At 43.9% G+C, this 22,680-nt stretch overlaps 1 protein-coding gene across 1 annotated transcript in view; it reads left to right on the plus strand.

Annotated features, from left to right (window-relative positions):
* Positions 1-4,704: 4,704 nt before the first annotated feature.
* The window catches only part of SLC22A16 (solute carrier family 22 member 16), a 41,806-nt gene continuing 23,830 nt past the window's right edge, over positions 4,705-22,680 (plus strand). The window contains exons 1-2 of the mRNA XM_080806932.1: positions 4,705-4,818; positions 18,252-18,731. Coding sequence (XP_080663058.1) covers positions 4,766-4,818; positions 18,252-18,731 — 533 coding nt within the window. The 5' untranslated portion in view covers positions 4,705-4,765. The remainder of the gene's footprint in view (positions 4,819-18,251; positions 18,732-22,680) is intronic.

Here is a 22,680-nt window from a genome sequence, read left to right on the forward strand (position 1 = left end):
ATGACCTGAGCCAAAATCAAGAGTCAGGCACCTAACCGACTGAGCCACCCGGGCACCACTGTGGGTCACTCTTTGCCCATCAGTTAACTTAATCACCATTTGCTCATTGATTTCTCTCTCCAGCTTGTGGATACCTCTTAGGGACCTAGATGTAGCTCCAAGGAAACTGAACAAAGTCCAGGCTGAGATGAGGGTTGGGACCTGGAAGCCACGAGGCCACAGGACATCAGAATATTTATTTCCATGCCAGGGATTTCAAGTCACCCAATTCAACAACCAATCCATCTAGATTTAGAAGGATGCACAAGGGACGCCTGGGTGGCTCAGTTGGTTAAGCGGCTGCCTTTGGCTCAGGCCATGATCCCAGCGTCCTGGGATCGAGTCTCACATCGGGCTCCTTGCTCCGCAGGGAGCCTGCTTCTCCCTCTGCCACTCTGTCTGCCTGTGCTCTCGCTCTCTCTCTCTGACAAATAAATAAATAAAATCTTTTAAAAAAAAATTTAGAAGGATGCACAAACGTTGTTTTTTCTTGGGCCCCTGCCTCTCTCCCCTCCCTATTCTACCTTGCCATTTCTGCTTACTTGAAGAAATACATCTGCCCTGTATTTGTGTTAAAATGATCTCACTGGATTTCTAAGAGGATATGTGTGTTGTTAGCGGGCTCCTTGTTAGGAAATCCTAAGACTTGCCTAAGCTGTCGGTAAGGTTTGAGCTAGGCCCTTCGTTGTCTTCCATTCATATGTAGAGAAACTGGTGCTCTTAGGAAATTGCTTAAATTTTGTTTCATTAATCCCCATTTGGATTATGTTCGTTCATTCACTCAACATGTACTTATTGAGCACTTACTATATGCCAAAGTCCTTGTCCTTATAGAGTTCATATTTTATAGCAGTGATATCATATATGTGTGTGTGTGTGTGTGTGTGTGTGTGTGTGTGTGTGTGTGTGTATACACACACACACCTCAGGTTGAAGAAAAATAAAGCAGGGTAGCATAGTAAGGGGCTAGAGTGATGAGGGCTGATGCTGTAGGAGGAGCAGAGAAATATTCCAGAAGACTCAACATCTGAACAGTGACCTGACTGAAGTAAGAAAATGAGCTCCCCAGAGACAGGGAAGTCTTAAGTGTTAAGCAGAGGAAACTGAACTCTTAGAAATAGAGAGTAGATTGGTGGTTTCCAGCAGTGAGGGTGGGGTTAGAAGAAATGGATGAAGATGGTCAAAGGGTTTAGCCTTCCAGTGATAAGGTGAATTGTACACCTTAAAATACCACAATGTTCTACCCAGATTGTTGGTGGGGATGATTGGTTTGTTTTTATTGTTGTGGCTGTTTTATTTGGGAGAGGGCATATTTTTAAGGTGAAAAATAAATAGAAAGTCAAAGTGGAAAAAAAAAGTTTCAAGTAGAGGGGACAGTAAGTGTGAAAGTGTGGGGACCGGGATGTGGTTTAGGATGAGTAAGGAGGCTGGACCAGAGTAGTGGTTGAGAAGGAGGTGGGAAGTGAATCAGATGAACAGACAGGGCCATGTCAGGACTTTGGGTTTTATTCTAATAGTGACAAAAAGCTGCCGAGGAAGGGAATGTCTTGCTCTGAATTGTTATAAGGAGCTGTGTGGGCCAAGGAGGGGAAGCATGGAGACCACTTAGGAGGATGTTGCATAATCCAGCTGGAGGTGATGATTTGGACAAGAAGATTAGCAGTGGAGGTAGAGAGAAGTGTTCAGAATCAGGTTTTATCATCGAGGCAGAGCAACCAGAATTTTCTAATGGAAAAGGGTGTGGAGTGTGAAAACAAGAGGGGGATGAAAGAAGACACCAGGGGTTTTGGCCCAAAGCAACTGATGCAAGAAGTGCCATTTACCGAGATGGGAAATGCTCGAGGTGAGTGGGAATGAAGGTGGCCATGGTAAGTTTGAGGTGGCTTTTAGACCTGCAGACGAGGTATGGAGAAGATGGTGGTATTTGCAAATCTGGAGTTCTGGGCTGAGGTCAGTTTGGACATGTGGATCTGGGAGTCATTAATCTATGAAAGCCGTAGAAGTAGATCATGGGTTGGCAGGCTTTTTCTGTAAAGGGCCCCATAGTAAATATTTGAGGCTTTGTAGACCATACACTCTGCCACAACTATTCAAGTCTGGCATTGTGGTATGCAGGCAAGCCACAGACAATATATGAAGGAATGAGCATGACTGTGTTCCAATAAAACTTTATTGAATGAGCATGACTGTGTTCCAATAAAACTTTATTTGCTAGAGCAGTAGCAGACCAGATTTGGCCTATGGACTGTAGTTGGCCAACTCTTGGACTACGTTATGCTATGGAGAGAGAATGTAAAAATAAAAGAGCTCAGAGCCCTGGGGCCCTCTAACATTTAGGAAAAGTGGGAAAAGGAGGAGGATCAAAGTGACTAAGATAATAGCAAGCAGGAAAATAAGAGGGAAATCACGAGACTGGGGAAGTATAGGTGCCAAAGAAGATGTTTTAAGAAAGACAAACTGGTATTGTGGTACCAGGAAACATTGTGAAACACTTTGAGATGGGAAAAAATTTTTTTTGGAATGCTCTTTGGATCATTCTCGGACTTTTGGCTAAGATCAAGTGTGGAATGCTCTTTGGGGTTATCCTCATGTTTCATTATTTTTGAACTATTTTGTGACTCTGTAAGTTGTAGAAAAATGACAATAATGCAAATGATTCTTGTCCATAGAAATGAATTGTGTTTAGTGGAATGCAACTGATGCATTGGTGGAATTGGTTAGATACAGTTGCCTGGTGGATAGACCATTTCTGCATCTATTTGTAGATTCGTACTAGCATTTTTTACCATGTTTATATGGCAGGGTTGTTGAATTCTTCTTTGAACAGAATGTAATATCTTATTGGTTCCCTTGCTAATTAATGAATAAAGTTACCGACTTGTTCATTTTATATTTTTATGTGAGTCATGATGATAACTTTTAAAAATACCTTTTAAACTTTTTCTTTACAATGAGCATTAAATAAAATAAGGACTGAGAATTGACCATTGGATTTGGCAACATGGAGATTATGGTGACTTTGGTTAGAGCTCTTTTGGAGTAGTAGTAAAAGATTGATTGGAGCAGATTGTATAAAACTATAATAATAAAGACACTTGGGCACAGGGAAAAGGAAATAGATCAATGGAACAGATTCAGAGAGCCCAGAACAAACCCACACATATAAAGAAACTATAGAAGTTGAGGGGGCAATGCAGAGAAAAGGGTAACATATTCAATAAATGGGGCTGGGACAATTGTTTTTTTAAAGATTTTATTTATTTATTTGACAGAGAGAGAGAGAGAGAGAGAGACCGACCACAAGTAGGCAGAGAGGCAGGAAGAGAGAGGGGGGGAAGCAGGCTCCTCACTGAGCAGAGCCCGATGTGGGGCTCGATCCCAGGACCCTGAGATCATGACCTGAGCCAAAGGCAGAGGCTTAACCCACTGAGCTGCCCAGGCGCCCCCAATTTTTTATATGCATAGAAAAAACCCAAAATTGGATCTTCATTTTTTTTTTTAAGATCTATTCATTTATTTATTTGAAAGAGAGAGAATAGGAAGGTCAGAGGGAGAAGCAGACTCCCGGCTGAGCCAGGAACCTAATACAGGACTTGATCTTGGGACTCCAGGATCATGACCTGAGCCAAAGGCAGTCACTTAACCAACTGGATTGCCATCTTAAACCAAACAATCTCTTCTGGTGCATTTAAGACCTAAATGAGAAAAGCCGAAAGCTAAAATTTTTAGAAGAAAATATAATAATATTTTTGTAACCTCATGATAAAGCAAAATTTTTTAAACAAATTACAAAATCACAAGTTCTAAAGGAAAATATTTAGGAATTTGATTTCATTAAAATAAGAAATACCACTTCTGATCACTGAAAAACATAAATAGATTGAAAATACAATTTCTCATAACCCGCAACTGTCAGAGGAGAGGTATCTAGAATATACCAGTAGGTGAGGGAAGTAATTTGGGAATGGGCTTTCCTGTTTTTCAAATCCTGTTCGAGTACAAGTTTCTTATTGCTACTATTCTGCTTGAGTCTCTACCCAGAGAGTTCCTTTGCTTTTTGGGAAACATAAAAGCTTGAACATGGTCTGCCAGATCCTGTCACTTCTCGGGGTCATCACAGTCCATTCTTGAGGCTCTGCTCTTGGGGACTCTGTCTTGGCGCTCAAACGGTTGGCCTTCTCAGAGAAAGCGGTGTTTGTCCTGGTCAAGAGTGTAGTCCAGAGAAGATATAGAAAAGCCAAGTTCTGCAGTACACCCTTCCGCCCTCAAGTTTGAGAGCCAAGCTTGGAAGGCGCCTCTTTTCAAAGATGCTAGGTCTTTGCAGCCCCCAAACCTAACCCAGGCCTGTGCATTCCTGCCTTGGACTGTCTTCCTGCCTTGGCACTGCGTGAACCTCGAAAGAGACGGACGGGGTGTGTGCGGAGGGTCGGACGGGGATGTGGGGCGGAAGCGGGTGCGACGGTGTGCTCCCGGGACCACAGCGCTCCCGGGACGAGGCCACCGCGGCAGGGAGAGCCGGCACAGAGGAGCGAGGAAGCCAACCCGGCCCCGTGCGCGCTGCCCGCACCCTGTGGCGCGCGGGGGACACAGACTACCCGGCTGGCCCCCCGGGGCGCGGCTGGCCGGGGCGGGGCAGAGAGGGGCGGGGCGGGGCGCGGTGCCTGCGGCCCGAGGCTCTCGGCGAGCTCGGAGTGTCCAACTTGGGAGCGCAGTGCACGGCGGCACCATGCGGTCCCACAATTTGGAGCCGATTTTTGACCGCGTGGGGCACTTCGGCAGGTAGGGAGCTGGGGGTGGGGAGGAGGAGGGACGGCTGGCGGAGGGGAGCGGGAGCCACGTGGAGGAGGCGCCGGTGGGGTCTGTTTCTTTCCGTTGCGGTGGGGTTCTCGCGCGGCGCTAGAGATCCGAAAACCTCTCCCGCTGCTCTCGTGGGGAGGTCGGAAGACCCGCGTCCAGACTCCTGACTCTGACCTGGCCTTGTCCTCTCGGGCTCTGGCGCCGGGATCTCCCCTACACTGAGCAGAGGGGCCCCGGGGCTGGCCCTGGGGGTGGTGAGTGCGGGCCCCGGCCGGCCCGCCTGCTGCGACAGGTGGGACCCGGGGCGCGTCCTCTGCGGGAGCCGGAGTCCCCGGGCCCGGCCGGAGACGCCCGGTCACCCTAGTAGAGGAGTGCCTGCCTGTCCCTGGCGGCCGGTTTCTCTGGTCCGCCAAACCGGCTCCTCTTTCACTTTCCCGGACGAGCGGCTGTCCAGCTCGGCCCTATAGGGTCTCCCTCTGTGCCTGGCAGGGAGTGCCCCAGGAACAACCGTTAGTCAGATTTTGTTGCCATTTATAGAAACCTAACAAGTGCCACGTACATTGTGTCGGGTGGTTGCACACAGTGCTTCGTCTGATGCCCTTGCCGAGAAAGTGTTTGCATCCTTAATGATTGGGAAACTGAGGCTGGTCCGGCCAGGGACCCACAGACACTCTACACTGGGACCCACATGGAGCCACTTGACACCCTCCTTTCATTTGTTAAATTAATTCAAGACATTAAAATATTTCATTCACTCGTTCATGGAGAAACGCTCCTCTGTCTGACCCAAAAAGTTTTGGGGAGGAGAGGCAGCGGGGTCCGGGGCCATACAGCTTGACCATCCGAGATTGGAGCGGAGTCTGAATCCTGGCCTGCCTCTTACTTCTAATATGATTCTGGGAATACTGTGCCTCAGTTTCCTATCCCCAGAACAGGAATCGCAGTCATTCCTGCCTTACCTCCCTCCTGGGCTTGTAGTGAGGAGATGACGCAGTGCTGCTGTCCAAGTTGGATGCTGCACAGAAGCTGGCTATTCTTCTGTGTCCAGCCCCCAGAAAGGGGGTTGAGTGGTGGGCGGAGGGGCAAGAGGCCCCAGCTTCCTCCTGCTCTGCTGTGTCAGAAGCTCTTTGTACCTGTTACCTGCAGTCTTCACTACAGCTCCCCGAGGTTGGTGGCATCCCTCATTTTACACAGGAGAAAGCTGGGGCTTGTGCCTCTCTCTTGGATCTAGTAATCCGTGGGTAGGGTTGAATGTCACCGGATGTCCATTGGCTTCCACAGCCCACCCAGTCAACTGTGATGCTCTCCTGAGCACAACAGATGCCAACCCCAGGACTCTACAGGGTCTTTATACATTATCTCGTTTTATCTTTCTTGAAACAGAACAGCAGGGGGATTACAGATCGGCTCTGGGGTTGGATGTCTGAATTCCAGGCCTGGCTCTACCACATGCTAACTCTCTGGTTGTGAGCGTTTTACTAACTACGTCCTTATCTGTAGAATGGGGATAATAATAGCACTCTAGGTATTTATTACAAGGGTTCCACGGGCAGCCTCTCATTACATCCTTGTAGTAGCCCTATGAGTTAAGAGGTACTAATACCATTCTTTCCCTCTGTATTTTAGGGATTAACTCGGGTCATTATATCAGTTGGTGTCTGGCTACCAAAGAGACCCCTCAGTTGGAAGTTTGTCCCTCTCCAGTAACTGTTCAGGGTAGGTTCTGTCCCGTGGGATCATCCAGGGACCCAAGTGGCTGAGGCAGGTCTGTCATCCACAGCATGGGGGCTCTCCCTCTGTGGCTGAAGCATCTGCCCCCATTGTCCTCACCCACATGGGTCAGATGAAGCTCTGCATGGTGGGAGAAGAGGAGAATGGATTGGGGGAGACAACTCTTAGCTCCCCACGGTCATGTACACCAAAGTCTTAACATTCAGGACGTTCTCAGTAAGGCATGGCTGTTACTGTTATCTGGGTCCTCATCCTGTTGGGAACAGTTGGCTTGTGAAAGCAGCATGTAGCAAGGTAAGGGTAACAAGCTTACAGAAGAAGGTTAAAAAAAAAAAAAAACACAGCATGACCAGAGCACAGGACCCCCCGTTTTCTCTGATATTTGCTCTAATTGCACTCTTTATTGTTTATAAGTAGAAAGGGAAGTCATTGTGTTTTGTTATTAGCCTTCTTTTAAGGAAACCTAGTGACAATGTTAAGTAGAGAACCCTAATTATCTTTCATTTCTCATTAGTCATCTCTAGGGTGAAGAAGCACTATCCTAATCACCTTTAAGAGAGGAAAGCGGGGCACTTAAGAATTAAAAAGCCATTCCAGGTCTTGTCCTGCAGCTGTAACTGAAGTTGCATAAATTTTGACTTATGGCCTGGGTGAGAGGGAATTGAGGAATCACACTCAGGCACCTATGCTGGGATAGACAAAGAACCTGGATGCCCAAGTTGTCTTGATTTAAGGAGAGAAAGGATTTGAAATATCAGAGTGGGAATGTGGAGCCTATAGCTGATTTACATCTATGGACATAGGTAGTTTTGTTTTGCCTTTTTTTTCTTTTCCTTTTTCAGTATCTGAAGCTGTTTAGGTTCTTCCCTTTTGACTTTGCCTTAGGAACATCGTAGTTAGCTCTTCTATGCACTGACAGCGTGCCATAATGCTGTACACGAATTAACTGTCTTCAGTCCCAGAACAACTCATTTTTCAGATAAGGAAACTGAGGCAGAGAAAGTTTAATGAGTAAGCTTAAGGAGTTTGTAAGTAACAGACACAAGATTCAAATCTTGGCAGTCTGGCTCTGGAGTCCATACTCTTTTTTTTTTTTTTTTTAAGATTTTATTTATTTATTTGACAGACAGAGATCACAAGTAGGCAGAGAGGCAAACAGAGAGAGGAGGAAGCAGGCCCCCTGCTGAGCAGAGAGCCAGATGCGGGGCTCGATCCCAGGACCTTGGGATCATGACCTGAGCTGAAGGCAGAGGCTTTAACCCACTGAGACACCCAGGTGCCCATGGAGTCCATACTCTTAACCACACCGGGCTGCCACCCATTAGGCTTCTTTGTACAGAATAATATAAATCTAGGACTGACAGTCATTTCTTCACCTGTCACCCAAATTATAGAGGTCCATTTTCTAGGGGTTCTGGTCATCTTTGTTTTCCTTTGCTTCTGGGTTTTCTGCCTATTGTGTCTGTGTGATTGTTTTTCCATTAGTGTGTCTCTCTAGCTGTGAACATGGTGGTGTGTTGTATCTGTTAGTATTATCCTGGAGGGGCCTTAGGTTGGGAGCATGGATAACACCTGATGGACAACAGTCTTTGTAAGGGTGACAGTGATATGTCACAATGCTAGATGCCTAGGGAAGTAGGGTCTTGTTTTTTTTTAAGAAGTTCTTCTTGCAACAGGGAAAGGGAAGTTTGAATTGAAAGGATACTCCGGATCTCTCTGGCACATAGAACGTGTAGTTATGTGAACTAGCTTGGACTGTTCAGAGACTCCTAGATGGTTTATTATTTCTGGATTAGGAAGTATGAAGCTGAGAGAAGGAAGGGGAGAGGTAAGCTCACAATCATCCCCGAGAACGTTTTTGTGTGGCAGGCCAAGGGGTTCAGGTGTTAGGAAGGTCACCTTGCAGAATGGAAGGTGCGTTGGAAGGGTGGGAGTTTGGATAGAGCCCAGAGAAGACCTAGGGAAGAGCCCAGGTGGGAGATAAGGAGGGGCTGGACCGAGGCGGGGGTGGGGGGGATGTGAACAGGGAGGACTGGACAGTTTTAACAGATGAAATTGACGGGACCTCCTGCTCATGGAGGAGAAGCGGGAAGGCCCTCTCGGCTTCCACCCCACGCCCCGTATTTCTGCTTTGTGTAGATGATGGTGTCTGAAACTCAGAAACAGTTGCACGCTCCAGCTGGGGCAGGCTTGTGGCTGAGATCTATTTGAGAGTGTTCTGAGTTCCGCATGGGATTTCTGGGTTGAGACATTTAATAGGCATTTGGATAAATAATGTATTGCTCGGCAAGACACCTCCTTGTCAGCGTGGATTGGGTGGCCATTCGCGGGCTGAAATCCAACTGGTAGGCACCAGGTGGACAGGCTGGGTGTGACTTGGTACCCATTCCAATCGTGCCTCAGCAGGGCGTTGGTGACTCCTTTTCCCGCTCTCTGGGGCTTGTAGATATAAAACGTTTAAGTTGATATATTACATATACACAGAAAAGTATACACCGTAATCTACAAGCTGATGAATTACCATGAAGTACCACCGCCAGACCACCCATTCTCACACCCTCTCCCAAGCACTTCCCTCGCCCCCACCCACTACTGTCCTCATATCTGCTGCCATAGGCAAGTTTTGCCTGATTCTAAAGATTTTATTTATTTACTTAGAGAGAGAGAGAGAAAGAGAGTGTGAGCATGAGCACAGATGGAGAGGGAGTGGCAGGGAGCCTGATGTGGGGCTCGATCCCAGAACTCTGGGTTCATGACCTGAGCTGAAGGCAGATACTTAACCAGCTGAGTCACCCAGGTGCCCCTAGTTTTACCTGTTTCCAAATTTTATATACATAGGGTAAAAAATCAGGTACTTCTGGTCTGGCTTCTTTTGTTCAACAACATATATGGGAGATTCACCCACATTGTATGTCACAGTACTTTGTTGATTTCCACTGGTGGACAGTGTGTCGTGGCATGAATATTCCATGATTATTCATCTGCTGTTAATAGACATCTAGATTGTATCCAGGTTGGGCTTATCACATGTAGTCTGTCTTGTATACATCTTTTAAGGTGTAGTATGAGGGTGAGAGAAGGAAGGGAAGAGGTAAGCTCACAATCATACCCAAGAACTTTTTTTTTATGGCATGCTAAGGAGTTCAGATATTAGGGAGGTCACTTTGCAGAAGGTGTGTTGGAAGGGTGGGAGTTTTGTACCCACATTCTGTTGGGTGCCTACCAGGGAGAGGGAGCACTCTCTTGCTGAGTGTGCCTGTGGTCAGCTGCCAAGCAGAATTGCAAAGTAGTTATAACACGTTATGCCTCACAGGCTGTTTGTGAGAGTTCCAGTGGCTCCACAACAGTTGTTAAGTATTTCGGATGTCAAACCTTGGATCAACAGATTGTTCAGCCGGAGAATTTGATTTCCTAGGGTAGTGTTTCTCATCCATATCAGGATCTCTTAGGAAACTTTTTAATCTTCTATAGAGTTCAGGATCCTACCTCAGACCTGAAAAACAGTCACTAGGGGTGGGAGAAGACAAATCCTAACTTCAGAGGCCTGCCAGGGTGGGTGTTGTGTGTGTGTGTGTGGCGTGGGGGTAGTTCCAGGGTTGACCGTGGGGTTTAGGCTGCCAGGGGAAGGAATTCAAACCAGGAAGGCAGCAATGAAGTAGAGAAGCTGGTGGGATCCAAAGACTGGGCACCCGGTTGGTGCTGGGGTTGGGGTCAACGGGAAGGACTGGAGGAGCTGGGGGGGGGGGAGGTGACGGTCAGCAGAATATGAACTTTTCAATGGTGGAGCCATTCCTAGGGGATGAAACTATTTAGGTACCAACCCAGGTGCTAAAGTGCATGAGCCAACACCCAGTGACCAGGACAAGGCCGAACAAGGTTTTGTGCACATCTCGAGCAACAGGTGTAAGCTGGGGGAGGGAAACGGGAAACCTCTGCTGTCCAAGAACAGGCCCATCTAGAATCTGCCTGACAGAAGCAGAACCACTCAGACGGGATTCTCGAATAGGCCCCTTCTAGCTAGTGATCACTCTTAACAGGCTGGGAAATGCTTCCTGAGAGATGGCCAGGGAGGGAAGAGAAACCTCCTGAATTCACAAGCCTGTTGCCTGGGGGGTCGGTGACCCACCAGCCTTGCCAGGTGCTCACAGGTAGCTCAGTGTGTGCAGGCCAAGGGCAGAGCCTTGACCCTGGGGCTCTACATGACATCTAGCACCTGTGCCTGGGGGTTACTGACCTGGAGGGCTGAGGGGCTCCCGCACTACCCTTTCAAGCTGTGGTCTTAGCCTCTCGGGATCTTTTGAGTCTCAACAGGTCAGGCTTACCTTTCCAGCCTGCTGTTCCTATCCAGCCCCTCTGTGTGGACTCGGTGAGGCAGATTTCTGATAGTCTTTCCTTGGGCAGGGGCACATTTTCTGGAAAAACAGAGTTAGCTCCCCTCTAGCCCCAAGGACTCAAGCTTCGGGGCTCTAGGCTCTTCTCTTGTTTGCCCATCCCCCAAAGACCCTGAGAATAGTATCTGTGTGTTCTCCCTCCCTTTCTGCTGCTAGAAAAAAGTCACTTGATTCTGGATTACCTTTAGCTTTGTGTTTTTCTCTTCTGAACTAGCTGCCAGGACCCGTGCCAGATCCAGAGTTGAATTTTGAAACTGTGGCCAGCTCCGGCATGTGGCATCCTGATAGCTACAACCCACTAAGTTGATTCCATTTTACTTTTTTTTTATCTCCGCGGGGTTCTATGAGAAGTGAGGATGCCACGTAACATCTTGACAGTCGTCCCTGAGGACTTGGGGGGTTGCCTGCTTGCTGACTTCACATCACTACTTCTGCGACTTTGCTTAGCCTTGCCGTCTTGTGATAGCCTTCAGAGTGGGGTGTGTCCACCTCGTGGTGGGCCAAGATGATCTTTTGGAGTACCACAGAAAACACCCATTTTACATATGAACGTGTGTATACAAGTCAATATATATGCGAATTTTTATTTCAATATGCACAAGGTGTTAATTCAATATATAAATATTATATATCCATATATGCTCATTTTATACATCTCTGCACACACATACACACACTCTTTTTTTTTTTTTTTTTTTTTGCTGATGGAGAACCCAGCCAAAAAAATACTTTCTCAAAATTCTTTATACACTGGCCTCTTGAGCACCTCTCTTTACCAGAGGCATTGAGAACACATTAACCTCAGTGCTGTTCACTTGAACCCTGAGGGATTCTGGGACATTCTACAGACACCACACTACACACCAGGCAAGCTGCTATAGGAGATTCAAAAGTGGCTGCATTATAGTTTCTACCTTTATGGGACTTTCATTCAACCTTTTATGGGCCTTTTATTGTTATTGATTTCGTAGAGAAATAGAAAACGTCACCTGGTGTTCTCTAAAAACTCAACATAAAGAACAGGAAGGCACTTCAGCTGTCTGTTGTGGCCAGAGAAGAGAAAGAAAGCAATGGGAGAGAACATGAGTAAATGTATGACAGCGGAGTAGGGGAAGCAAATAGGAAGGCTGGACCTGGGAGAAGCAGGCAGTGAAGGGTGAAGAAGGGCTGAATGGGGAGGTGTTTCACGTGGGGGGGATGAGAAGAGTGGAGAGGAAATACCGCAGCGGGAACAGGCAAGGACAGCAATTCTCACAATGTGCCCTGTGCCATCTCGGTGTCTGCAAGGTCCAAACCGCTGTCATGGTAACACAGACACATTAGTTGCCATCTTTACTCTCATTTCTCATGAATAGACTTCCAGAGGCTAGCTGAAGTGTAATAATGTACCAGATGGAATGCAGACACTGACTGGAGAAACTAGGGGTCTTCTTTTAATCTAAGTGGTGTGTGGGTAGGGGGGTGTTGAAGATTTTATTTTTAGGCAACCTCCATACCCAATGTGGGGCTCAAACTCACAAACCCAAGATCCAGAGTCACACGCTCCACCAACTAATCCAGCCAGGCACCCCATTTTTATAAGTTTTAAATGCAAAATGCCACCATTCTTCTTACTAATTTTGTTTCATTTTGTTTTGAAAACTATAGCTATATGTTCTTTAATGTTAACGTGCAATGGGCTTATTAATATATTTGAGTGGATGAATAAATATTTAAAATGTTCTCCATTTTAATTTCTAATACATACTGGTAACTCACATAAAGACAAGGCCCTTGGGATCCTCAAGATTTCTAAGAATATAAACCCTCTTGAGAACAAAAAGTTTGAGAACAAGGGAGCTAAAGGATGGTCGGAAGCACCTTCCAGGGAGGGGGAGCTCCAGGACCAGGTGGGTGGGCAGCTCTGAGAAGTAGGCAGGGAGATGAAGATCATGTATGTCAACAGTGCCATTTGGCATCGGTGTGCTCTGACGGCAACAGTCTTTGTTTCCAGTTCAGTGGAATCATTGTTGTGTCTCCTGGTGGAAACATTCTTCCCTCTGGAGCTAAGATCTTTGGCTAGCAGAGCATAAGGATGTGGGAACAGGAAGCGACAATTTTGTTAATGGGTCCTTAGGTGTAACAGTGAGTGGTGTAACTCCCATTTCCACTCCTTGATTCCTAGACTCACGAGTGCAAGAAATAGCGCCATATATCGGACCCTGATTCAGAGCATACACAGCTTTCTAGAGAATCTCGTCTTAGCCCTGTATGTTGTTGCCACCTAGCTGGCTTTGTAATTGAGTCTTCAAAAGGCTAGTGTACCGTTCTCTCATATCAACTGCTTCAGGATAGTAGGGAACGTGGTAAGATCAGTAAGTGTTATGAGCAGGGGCCCGCTGCCGTATTTCTTCTGCTGTGAAGTGAGTTTCTTCATCATAAGCAATGCTGTGTGGGATACCCCAGTAGTGGATAGAGCATTCTGTAAGTATCGTAGTTTTGGCCGAAGCATTGTGCAGGTAAGGCAAGTCTATACCCAGTGTCTGTTCTAGTAAGGACAAAGTGTTGCCCACATGGTTCCGCACAGTAAGCAGACACTCACCCCAGCAGTGGTGCCATACTGGGGCTCAGTGTTGGTCTCTGCTGCTGGCAGATGTGGTTCTCAGCGGTGTCTGAGCCAGATCAGCTCACTGAGATGCTGAGCCCATGCATGACCTGTGTCCCTTCCACCATAACCACTTTGTTCATGAGCCCAATGGGCAATGACAGGATGGCTTGGGAAAGAAGCCAGCTAGTACCTGCAGGATGGATCATGCTGTCTGCTTGAGGAGGATTTTAATAATCCCTTTGGTGAGCATTCACATGGGACACAAATATTCTTCACATTTCTTGCCTCTTCCTAGAGGTCTGTCCACGTACCTCCTCTTCAGATTTCTTTGACACCCATTTTCTGATCGTGTGCCCTCCAAGTCCTGACCATCCCGCTAAGCCATCTGCCACAGCTTACGTGTTGATATATGATCACATGTCCGGCTATTTCTCCTTCCAAGCAAAGTGTAACTAGGTACCTTGCTCAAAGTTCTGTTCACTGGGAGGGTTTCCCTTCACGACTGTCCTTCAGGCCTGCGCCAGGGAGGGGCTGTCATGCTTCAGCTGTCCACTTTCGGGCAGTGCCTGCGTATCGTGTGGAACCATCTGTAAAATCAGGCCCAAGTCTTTTACTCCATCATCTGACTTTAGGAACTCCCGGGAGTTGCGCCAGTGGTGCAAGCTGGGAGAGAGAAGGCCGTGTTTAAAGACTTAAACATGAGGGGCGCCTGGGTGGCTCAGTGGGTTAAGCCTCTGCCTTCGGCTCAGGTCATGATCTCAGGGTCCTGGGATCGGGCCCCGCATCGGGCTCTCTGCTTGGCAGGGAGCCTGCTTCCTCCTCTCTCTCTCTGCCTGCCTCTCTGCCTACTTGTGATCTCTGTCTGTCAAATAAATAAATAAATAAATAAATAAAAATCTAAAAAAAAAAAAAAGACTTAAGCATGAGACCTGAAGCAGTAATTCTCCTGGTAGAAGACGGGAAAGCTTCCTGACAATGATGTTGGCACTGATTTCATAGGTATGACATCAAAAGCACAGGCAAAAAAGCCCAAAAATAAACCAATGGGGCTACATCAAACCAAAAAGCTTTCTCACAGCAAAGCAAACAGTCAACAGAATAAAAAGACCACCTACAAAATGGGAGAAAATATTTGCAAACCATATATCTGATAGGGAGCAAATTTCCAGAAAATAAGGAATGGATACAACTCCTAACCAAATAATTAATAACCTGATTTTAAAAAATGGGCCTATAACTTGAATAGACCTTCTCCAAGGAAAATCCGCAAATTGTCAGTAGGTGTAGGAAAAAGCTTTCTTTGTCATTAATCACCAGGGAAATGCAAATCAAAAGCACAATGAGATATCACCTTATACCTGTCAGGGTGGCTATTATTAAAAAACAAACAAACAAAGGACAACACGTGTTGGTGAGGATGTGGAGAAGTTGGAACACTTGCGTGCTGCCAGTGGGAATGCAAACTGTTGTAGCCGCCAAGGAAAACAGCATGGAGATTCCACAAAAAATTAAAAAATAGAACCACCATATGATCCAGCAATCCCACTTCTGGGTATATGTTTAAAAGAATTGAAAACAGGATCTTAAAGAGATATTAGCCCTTCCATGGTTATGGGTATCCCATGGGCAGCCCTAGTCACAATAGCTAAGATGCGGAAACAACCTCCGTGTATATCCACAAATGAGTGGGTAAGGAAAATGTGGTGTGTACCCTACAGTGGAATACTAGTCAGCCTTAAAAGAAAGAAGGAAATTCTGCAATACACAGCAATATGGATGAGCCTTGAGGACATTTTGCTAAGTAAAATAAGCCAGACACAAAAAGAATAACTATTGCATGACTCCAGTCATAGGAGGCATCTAAGATAGTAAAATTCCTATAAAAAATATTTATTTATTTAGTTAGTTAGTTAGTTGAAAGAGAGAGAGAGCGCATGAGAAGGGGGAGAGGCAAAGGGAAAAGCAGACTCCCTGCAGAGCAGGGAGCTTGATCCAGGACTCAATCCCGGGTCTCCAGGATCATGACCTGAGCCAAAGGCAGTTGCTTAACCAACTGAGCTACCCAGGTTGTCCCCAGAAAGTTCATTCTTTAAATTCTGTTCTGTTTAGAACTGTATTTAGTACCAAAATCTGTATTCATCAAGGTCCCCTAGAGAAACAGGACAAATAGGATATATAGAGAGATACAGATGAGAGATGTATTATAGGAATTGACTTACACAGTTATGGAGTCGCACAATGTGCTGTCTGGAGGCTGGGATCCAGGACAGCCAGTGGTGTACTTGTGAGGTCCAACTGGAGGCCTGAAAATCGGGGGGCTGATGATGTAAGTCGTGGTCTAGTTGCTACCAGGCTGGGCCTGAGGACCCAGAAGGAGTCCCGCAGGACCAGCCAAGAGAGTCCCTGACTATGCACAGGATAGAAATCAAACCTGAGCCAGTGGGAGGGGAAAGCAGAGTTTATTTATTGAAAGTATAGAGAGAGTATAGACAGAACTTCTAGGAGACTCAGAAAGGAAAGGAGGAAATCTATTCTTTGGTCAGGGTCTGGGGGTTTTTACTGAGGCTCGTGGTCTGGTGTACGTGTCTTCTTCGGCATCCAGGAACAAGTTAGTACGGAGACGAAAGCTCAGGTGTTATTCCTTAGAGGCAGGGACCTTGGCGTTGAGATGGATGTCTAGCAGTGGTGGTCTGAAATATGCCTATAACAGCTTCATCTGGTTGGTCGTTCTCACCTGGTTCTTCCTTGGATATTATCTATTCTAAAGAAACCATTAACTCTGTGTTCCTTACAAGGAGGACCTACTGTTTGCCTTCTGAGGCATGTATAAAGTGGGGGTGAGGACCTAGCAAGAATAGAAGCAAGGGGGCACCTGGGTGGCTCAGTGGGTTGGGCCTCTGCCTTCGGCTCAGGTCATGATCTCAGGTCCTGAGATGGAGCCCCGCATCAGGCTTTCTGCTCGGCTGGGAGCCTGCTTCCCCCCACCCCCCCGCCCCCCGCCTGCATCTGTGCCTACTTGTGATCTCTCTCCCTCTGTCAAATAACTGAATAAAAAAAAAAAGAATAGAAGCAGGAAAAGAAGCAAAAAGCAGGTTTTTATGGAGTCCTTCACTTTCTGTGTTTGGGTCTGAGTCCAAAACCCTGAGAACCAGGAATTCCAATGTTCAAGGGTAGGAGAAGATGGATGTCTCAGCTCCAGCAGAGAGAATGAATTTGCCCTTCCTCCACCTTTTGCTGTAGTCAGGCCCTCAGTGGGATCAGCATGCCCACCCACCAGTGAGAGTAATCTCCTTTACTCCATCTACCCATTCAAATGTTAATCTCACAGACACATCCAGAAATAATGTTTACCAGCTATCTGGGCTTAGCCCATTCTTGTTGACACATAAGATTAAACAAAACATCATAGACTTGTAGATTTATTTTACACCTTGGGATATACCATGCTATTTATTTCGTTGCTCAAATTGTGAGCTTTTTCAGATTGATTCCTGTGTCCCTGTGACATGCCCCCAACCTTTTGTATTTTTTTTTAAGATTTTATTTATTTATTTGACAGATAGAGATCACAAGTAGGCAGAGAGGCAGGCAGAGAGAGAGAGAGGAGGAAGCAGGCTCCCTGCTGAGCAGAGAGCCCGATGTGGGGCTTGATCCCAGGACCCCGGGATCATGACCCGAGCCAAAGGCAGAGGCTTTAACCCACTGAGCCACCCAGGTACTCCAACCTTTTATATATTTTACATGCCTCTTTACTTTCTGATTCTACAAGATGTTTTAGCCATACTTTTAATTTTTCCTGTTCTGTCCTCAAATCAGCCATTTTTCCTGGTTCCTTTTAATGAAAAAATGGTATTTAGAAAACAAAATCTGGGCACTGGGTGTGCGTGCTGCTATTGGGATGTTGATGCAGGTTGGCCAGGTTTGAGAACCCAGAGGATGTCCTGCAGGATCAACCAGCAGAGTCCTTGGCTTTGCACAGGCTAGAAATCACATGTGAGCCAAGAGAAAATGAGAGCAAGGTTTATTGAAGACATAGAGAGAACAGATATAGACAGAGTCTCTGGGAAAGTCGGAAAGGAAAGGAGAATGAGTTTCATCTTTGCTTGGAGTCTGGGGTTTTTATTGGGGATGGAGGTCTGGTGCAGCATCTTCTTAGGTATCCGGGAACAAAGATGAGTGTTTAGGTGTCCCCCATAAGTCACTGATGCCTTGCAGCCAGGGGTCTTGATGAGTTCGTGGTCTTGGAAAACATTCTTTATAACTCCACCTGGTCACTCCTTAGATGCTATCTACTATGCTGGAAGTCTCCAAAGAAATAATGAACTCCTTGGCCTTTACAAGGAGGATATACATTATCTGTTCTGTAAGGTGCGTATAAGGGGTGGGGTGTAGGTCCTAGGAAGACTAGAAGCAGGAAAAGTAGTTTTTCATGGGGTCCCTTTAGTTCCCCATCTCAATGTCATTGCTTGTGGGTTCACCTAACAGAGTTATATATATATGATAACAAATAACACATATATGTATGGAAACACCTAATTATTTCTGTATTTATCCATCTGTATATATATATATATTAATATATATATATATATATATATATATATATATATATTAAGCTAAATGTGACGAATACCCTTCATATTTACTTACAGTCTTTTTGAACCTGTAGGCCAGATATAGTAACTTGCTTTTTTTTCTCTTTGCAGATTTCAGAAATTCCTCTATTTTATATGTGCCTTCCAGAACATCTCTTGTGGTATCCACTACTTGGCATCTGTGTTCCTGACAGCGTCCCCTTACCATACTTGCAGGCCTCCAGGCAACGTGAGTCAGGTTCTTTTTGGAAATATCTCTATTTGGAGGTTGGAGGACATCTGGATCCTGTTTTTCACAGGCCATAAAGATCAGATTATAGTGCAGCTGCAGAATGGTGAGGTCTGGGAGCTGACAAGTTGTCACCGATTCCGGAGGGATGACAAGTCTGCTTTGAACTCTGATTATAATGGCCAGAAGAGTAGCTTTCCTTGTTTGGATGGCTACATCTATGACAAGAGCAAGTGGGACAGCACCGTGGTGACTCAGTGGGATCTGGTCTGTAACCGAGAATGGTATGCAAGGATGGTCCAGCCCGTATTTATGGTGGGAGTCCTGCTGGGAGCGATGATTTTTGGCCACTTTTCTGACAGGTAAAATGAAGTATTTTGGTTTGTTGCATCAGTGTAAGGCTCATTTTCCTATCTGGTTTTCTTAGAGGTCAGGAAAGTATGTTGAAAATTTTAGTCATATTCACACCTCCTATCTAGATACTTACCTCTTTGCTGATCTGTTATTTAGGGATACACAAAAAACCTAGTAGTTAGAGCATGCGTTCTGATGATAGCCGACCTGGGTTCAGATCTTGGCTCTACCTTACTAGCCATGAGCCCTGGGAAAATTGTATGACCTGTGTTTCAGAAACTGGTTTGTAAGTTGGTGATGAAAATAATAGCACTCACTTCAAAGGGTTATTGCAAAATTAATGCAGAAAAATTACCTTGGACATATAGCGACTCAATAAATACTTGTTATTACTTGAATATATATATATATAATATATATAATATATATATTATGTTAAAAAGCAAGTCTATTTAAACATATATATATTATATTATATTATATTATATATTATATATATATGTTTAAATAGACTTGCTTTTTAATAGATATAGCCTGGTTCTAAGCAGTACTATCTGTGAAATTGTGGATTTGATACACTAGCCATATTTTCTTAAAAAAAAACCACACATAAAAATGGGTACATAACATTTCAATAAAGCAAAGTTCCTCCCTATGGACGTGGACTACACTTTAAGTACCTGTGCTAATACACAGAGATGAATTTATTTGGTCCCATAGTTGTGAATTCTACAGGCATGTGCTGGGTCCTGGGAACCTGAAGGCAGCAGCTTAGGTCAAAATCTCTGCCGTTGGGGTGAACTAGTCTAATGGGGCCCAAAAAGGTGTCCAGAATAAAACTATAGGGCTTTGTTGTAGCCGGGGTCATACTAGAAATGAAAGCCAATGGAGGCAGAGTCTATGGAACCCTAAAGGGAGGAGTGCCTGGGTCTCCCCACCTCTCACTCACATCCCGTGAGATGCTGTTTGAATAATGAAATTAGGGAAGTGGGGTGTAGTTATTATTTGGTGGCTGAAGTTATGTTTCTATGATTAAGAATCTTCTGTTCCATAACTGCTTTCCTGGTAGTTGTGTGGAAGGTGTGGAAATGAGGCCAGTCAAAGCCAAAACACATGATCAGAAGGCACCATGAGTGAGAGTCAGCAGAAGCAGTAGGCAGCAAAAGCAGCCCTTCTGCACCAAGACTTCAAATTCTAGAATTGTCAGGGGTAGCTCAAAAATCCACTATGTTCACTGCTCTTAAAGGAATAGATGACAAGCTTAAAATTATTGATAAAAATCTGGACATTGTATTTTAACAAAATGAGAAAAATTAACTAAATTTATTTATTTATTTACTTATTTATTTAAAGTAAAGTCTTTGCCCAACATGGGGCTTGAACTCATGACCTCAAGATCAAGAATCACATGCTCCACCAACGGAGCCAGCTAGGCACCCCCTGGAAATTGTATTTTAAAATGTTATAAAATAGAAGAATAACTGCCTAGAACATCTAGAAATACAGACCAAAGTAAGTGACTGACAAATTCCTGGTAGTTGTGACAACCTGTTATATACAAGTAAAGAAAGAATGAATAAAATGGATGAGAGCTCAGAAAAAAATTATTAATAATAAACATCAGAGAGCCAGATGGAAAATATGAGAGATTAAAATTCATGACGGCGGAGGGGTAAGGTCTGAAATATACTTGGTATTAGAAACTAATCAATGGAATTTACTACATTAACAGAGTAGAGGACAAATCTCGTATTTGCAACTCAATAAATACAGGAAAAACATTTGATAAATTTCAAATTAATTCATGACAAAAACTAAAAGTAGAAGAATGTCCTTAACCTGATAACAGGTATCTACAAAAAGATCTACCATGAACATCCTAATATAAAATGTCAAAAGCTTTTGCTTTGGAATCAGGAACCTACAAAGATATATGAAACACTGCTTCTGCTTTGTTTTGTGCTGGAGGTTCTAGTACTATAAAGCAAAACAGTGAAGGAAAAAAGAGGGAGAAACAGAAGGGGAGAGAAATGCATAAGCAGAAAGAAGAAAAAAAGTCACTATTTTTAGCATACAATTGTGTATGAAGAAAATCTAGCAGATGAATTGTTAGAATTAATGAACATTTAATGAGTTTGCTTGATATGTTATCAATACATATAAATTAATTATGTTTATATCTACTAGTAGTAAATAGAAAAATTAAAAATGCCATTGCAGAGTCCAGAAATAAAGTCACACTTACACAGTTAATTAATCTATAACAAAGGAGGCAAGAATATATGATGGGGAAAAGACACTCCTTTCAATAAATAGTGCGGGGAAAACTGAGCAGCTGCATGCAAAAAAATGGAACTGGACCACCTTCTTACATCATACACAAAAATAAGTTCAAAACGACTTAAAAAACCTGAATATGAGACCTGAAACCATGAAATGCACAGAAGAAAACATAGGCAGTAATCTCTTTGACATTGGCCTTAGCAACATTTTTCTAACGATATCTCCTCAGGAGAGGGAAATAAAAAACAAAAATAAATTATCAGGGCTACCCCAGAATAAAAAGCTTTTGCATAGTGAAGGAAACCATCAACAGAATGAAAAGGCAGCCTATGGAATGGGAGAAGATATTTGCAAATGATATATACATAAGGGGTTAGTATTCAAAAGCTACAAAGAACTTATACAACTCAACATCAGAAAAACAATCTGATTAAAAAACGGGCAGAAGAAAAAAAAATGGGCAGAAGACACGCAGATGGCCAACAGACATGAGAAGATGCTCAACATCACTAAATGCAAATCAGAACCACAAAGAGATATCACCTTACACCTGTCAGAATGACTAAAATAAATTAAAAAAAAAAAAACAAGAAATAACAAGTGTTGGTGAAGTTGTGGAGAAAAGGCACCCTTATGCACTATTAGTGGGAATGTAAATTGGTGCAATCACTGTGGAAAAATAGTATGGAAGTTTCTCAAAAAATTAAAAATAGGAATATCATATGATTCAGTAATTCTACTACTGAGTATTTACCCAAAGAAAATGGAAACACTAATTTGAAAAGATATATGTATTCTTATGTTTACTGTAGCATTATTTACAACAGTCAAGATATGGAGGCAACTTAAGTGTCCATTAATAGATGAAGGGATAAAAAAGTTGTGATATGTAAATAGTATATTAATAGAATATATTTTATTTATCAATATATCATATATTAATACATTGAAATAAAATGTATCAATATGCTAATAACAGAATGCATAATGTGAACTAATATTAACAATTATATAATTATTATATAAATATGAATATATAATATATAATAAATATAAATATACAATAAGTATATAATAACTAATAATACAACATAAAATAATAAATATTAATAAAAGTAATATTAATTATAATAAAATGTAATAATAGAACTTATAATATAATATGTAATATATATAATGCTACATGGGTGAATAATATTCCAGCCATGAAAAAGAACAAGAACTTGCCATTTGCAACAACATGGATGGACCTGGAGGGTATCGTGCCAAGTGAAATAAGTCACAGAAAGTCAAATATCATATGATTTCACTTACATGTGGAATCTAAAAAACAAAACAGATGAACAAACAAATAAACAAAAAGCAGGACCAGACCCATAAATACAGAAAACAAACTGTTGGTTGCCAGAGGGGAGACAGTGCTGGTGGTGGGTGAAATGAACGAAGGCAAGTGGGAGATACAGGCTTCCAGTTATGGAATGAGTAAGTCATGGGGACAAAAGGTACAGCACAGGGAATATAATCAATGGTATTGTAATATCCTTGTGTGGGGACAGGTGGTAGCTACCCTTGCGATGAGCAGAGCATATTGTATAGTGTTGTTGAATCACTATGTTGTACACTTGAAACTAATGTAACAGATGTCAACTATGCTTCAATTTAAAAAAAAGTTTA

The sequence above is a fragment of the Martes martes genome, assembly GCF_963455335.1.
Source record: "Martes martes genome assembly, chromosome: 6".
NCBI classification, from domain to species: Eukaryota; Metazoa; Chordata; class Mammalia; order Carnivora; family Mustelidae; genus Martes; species Martes martes.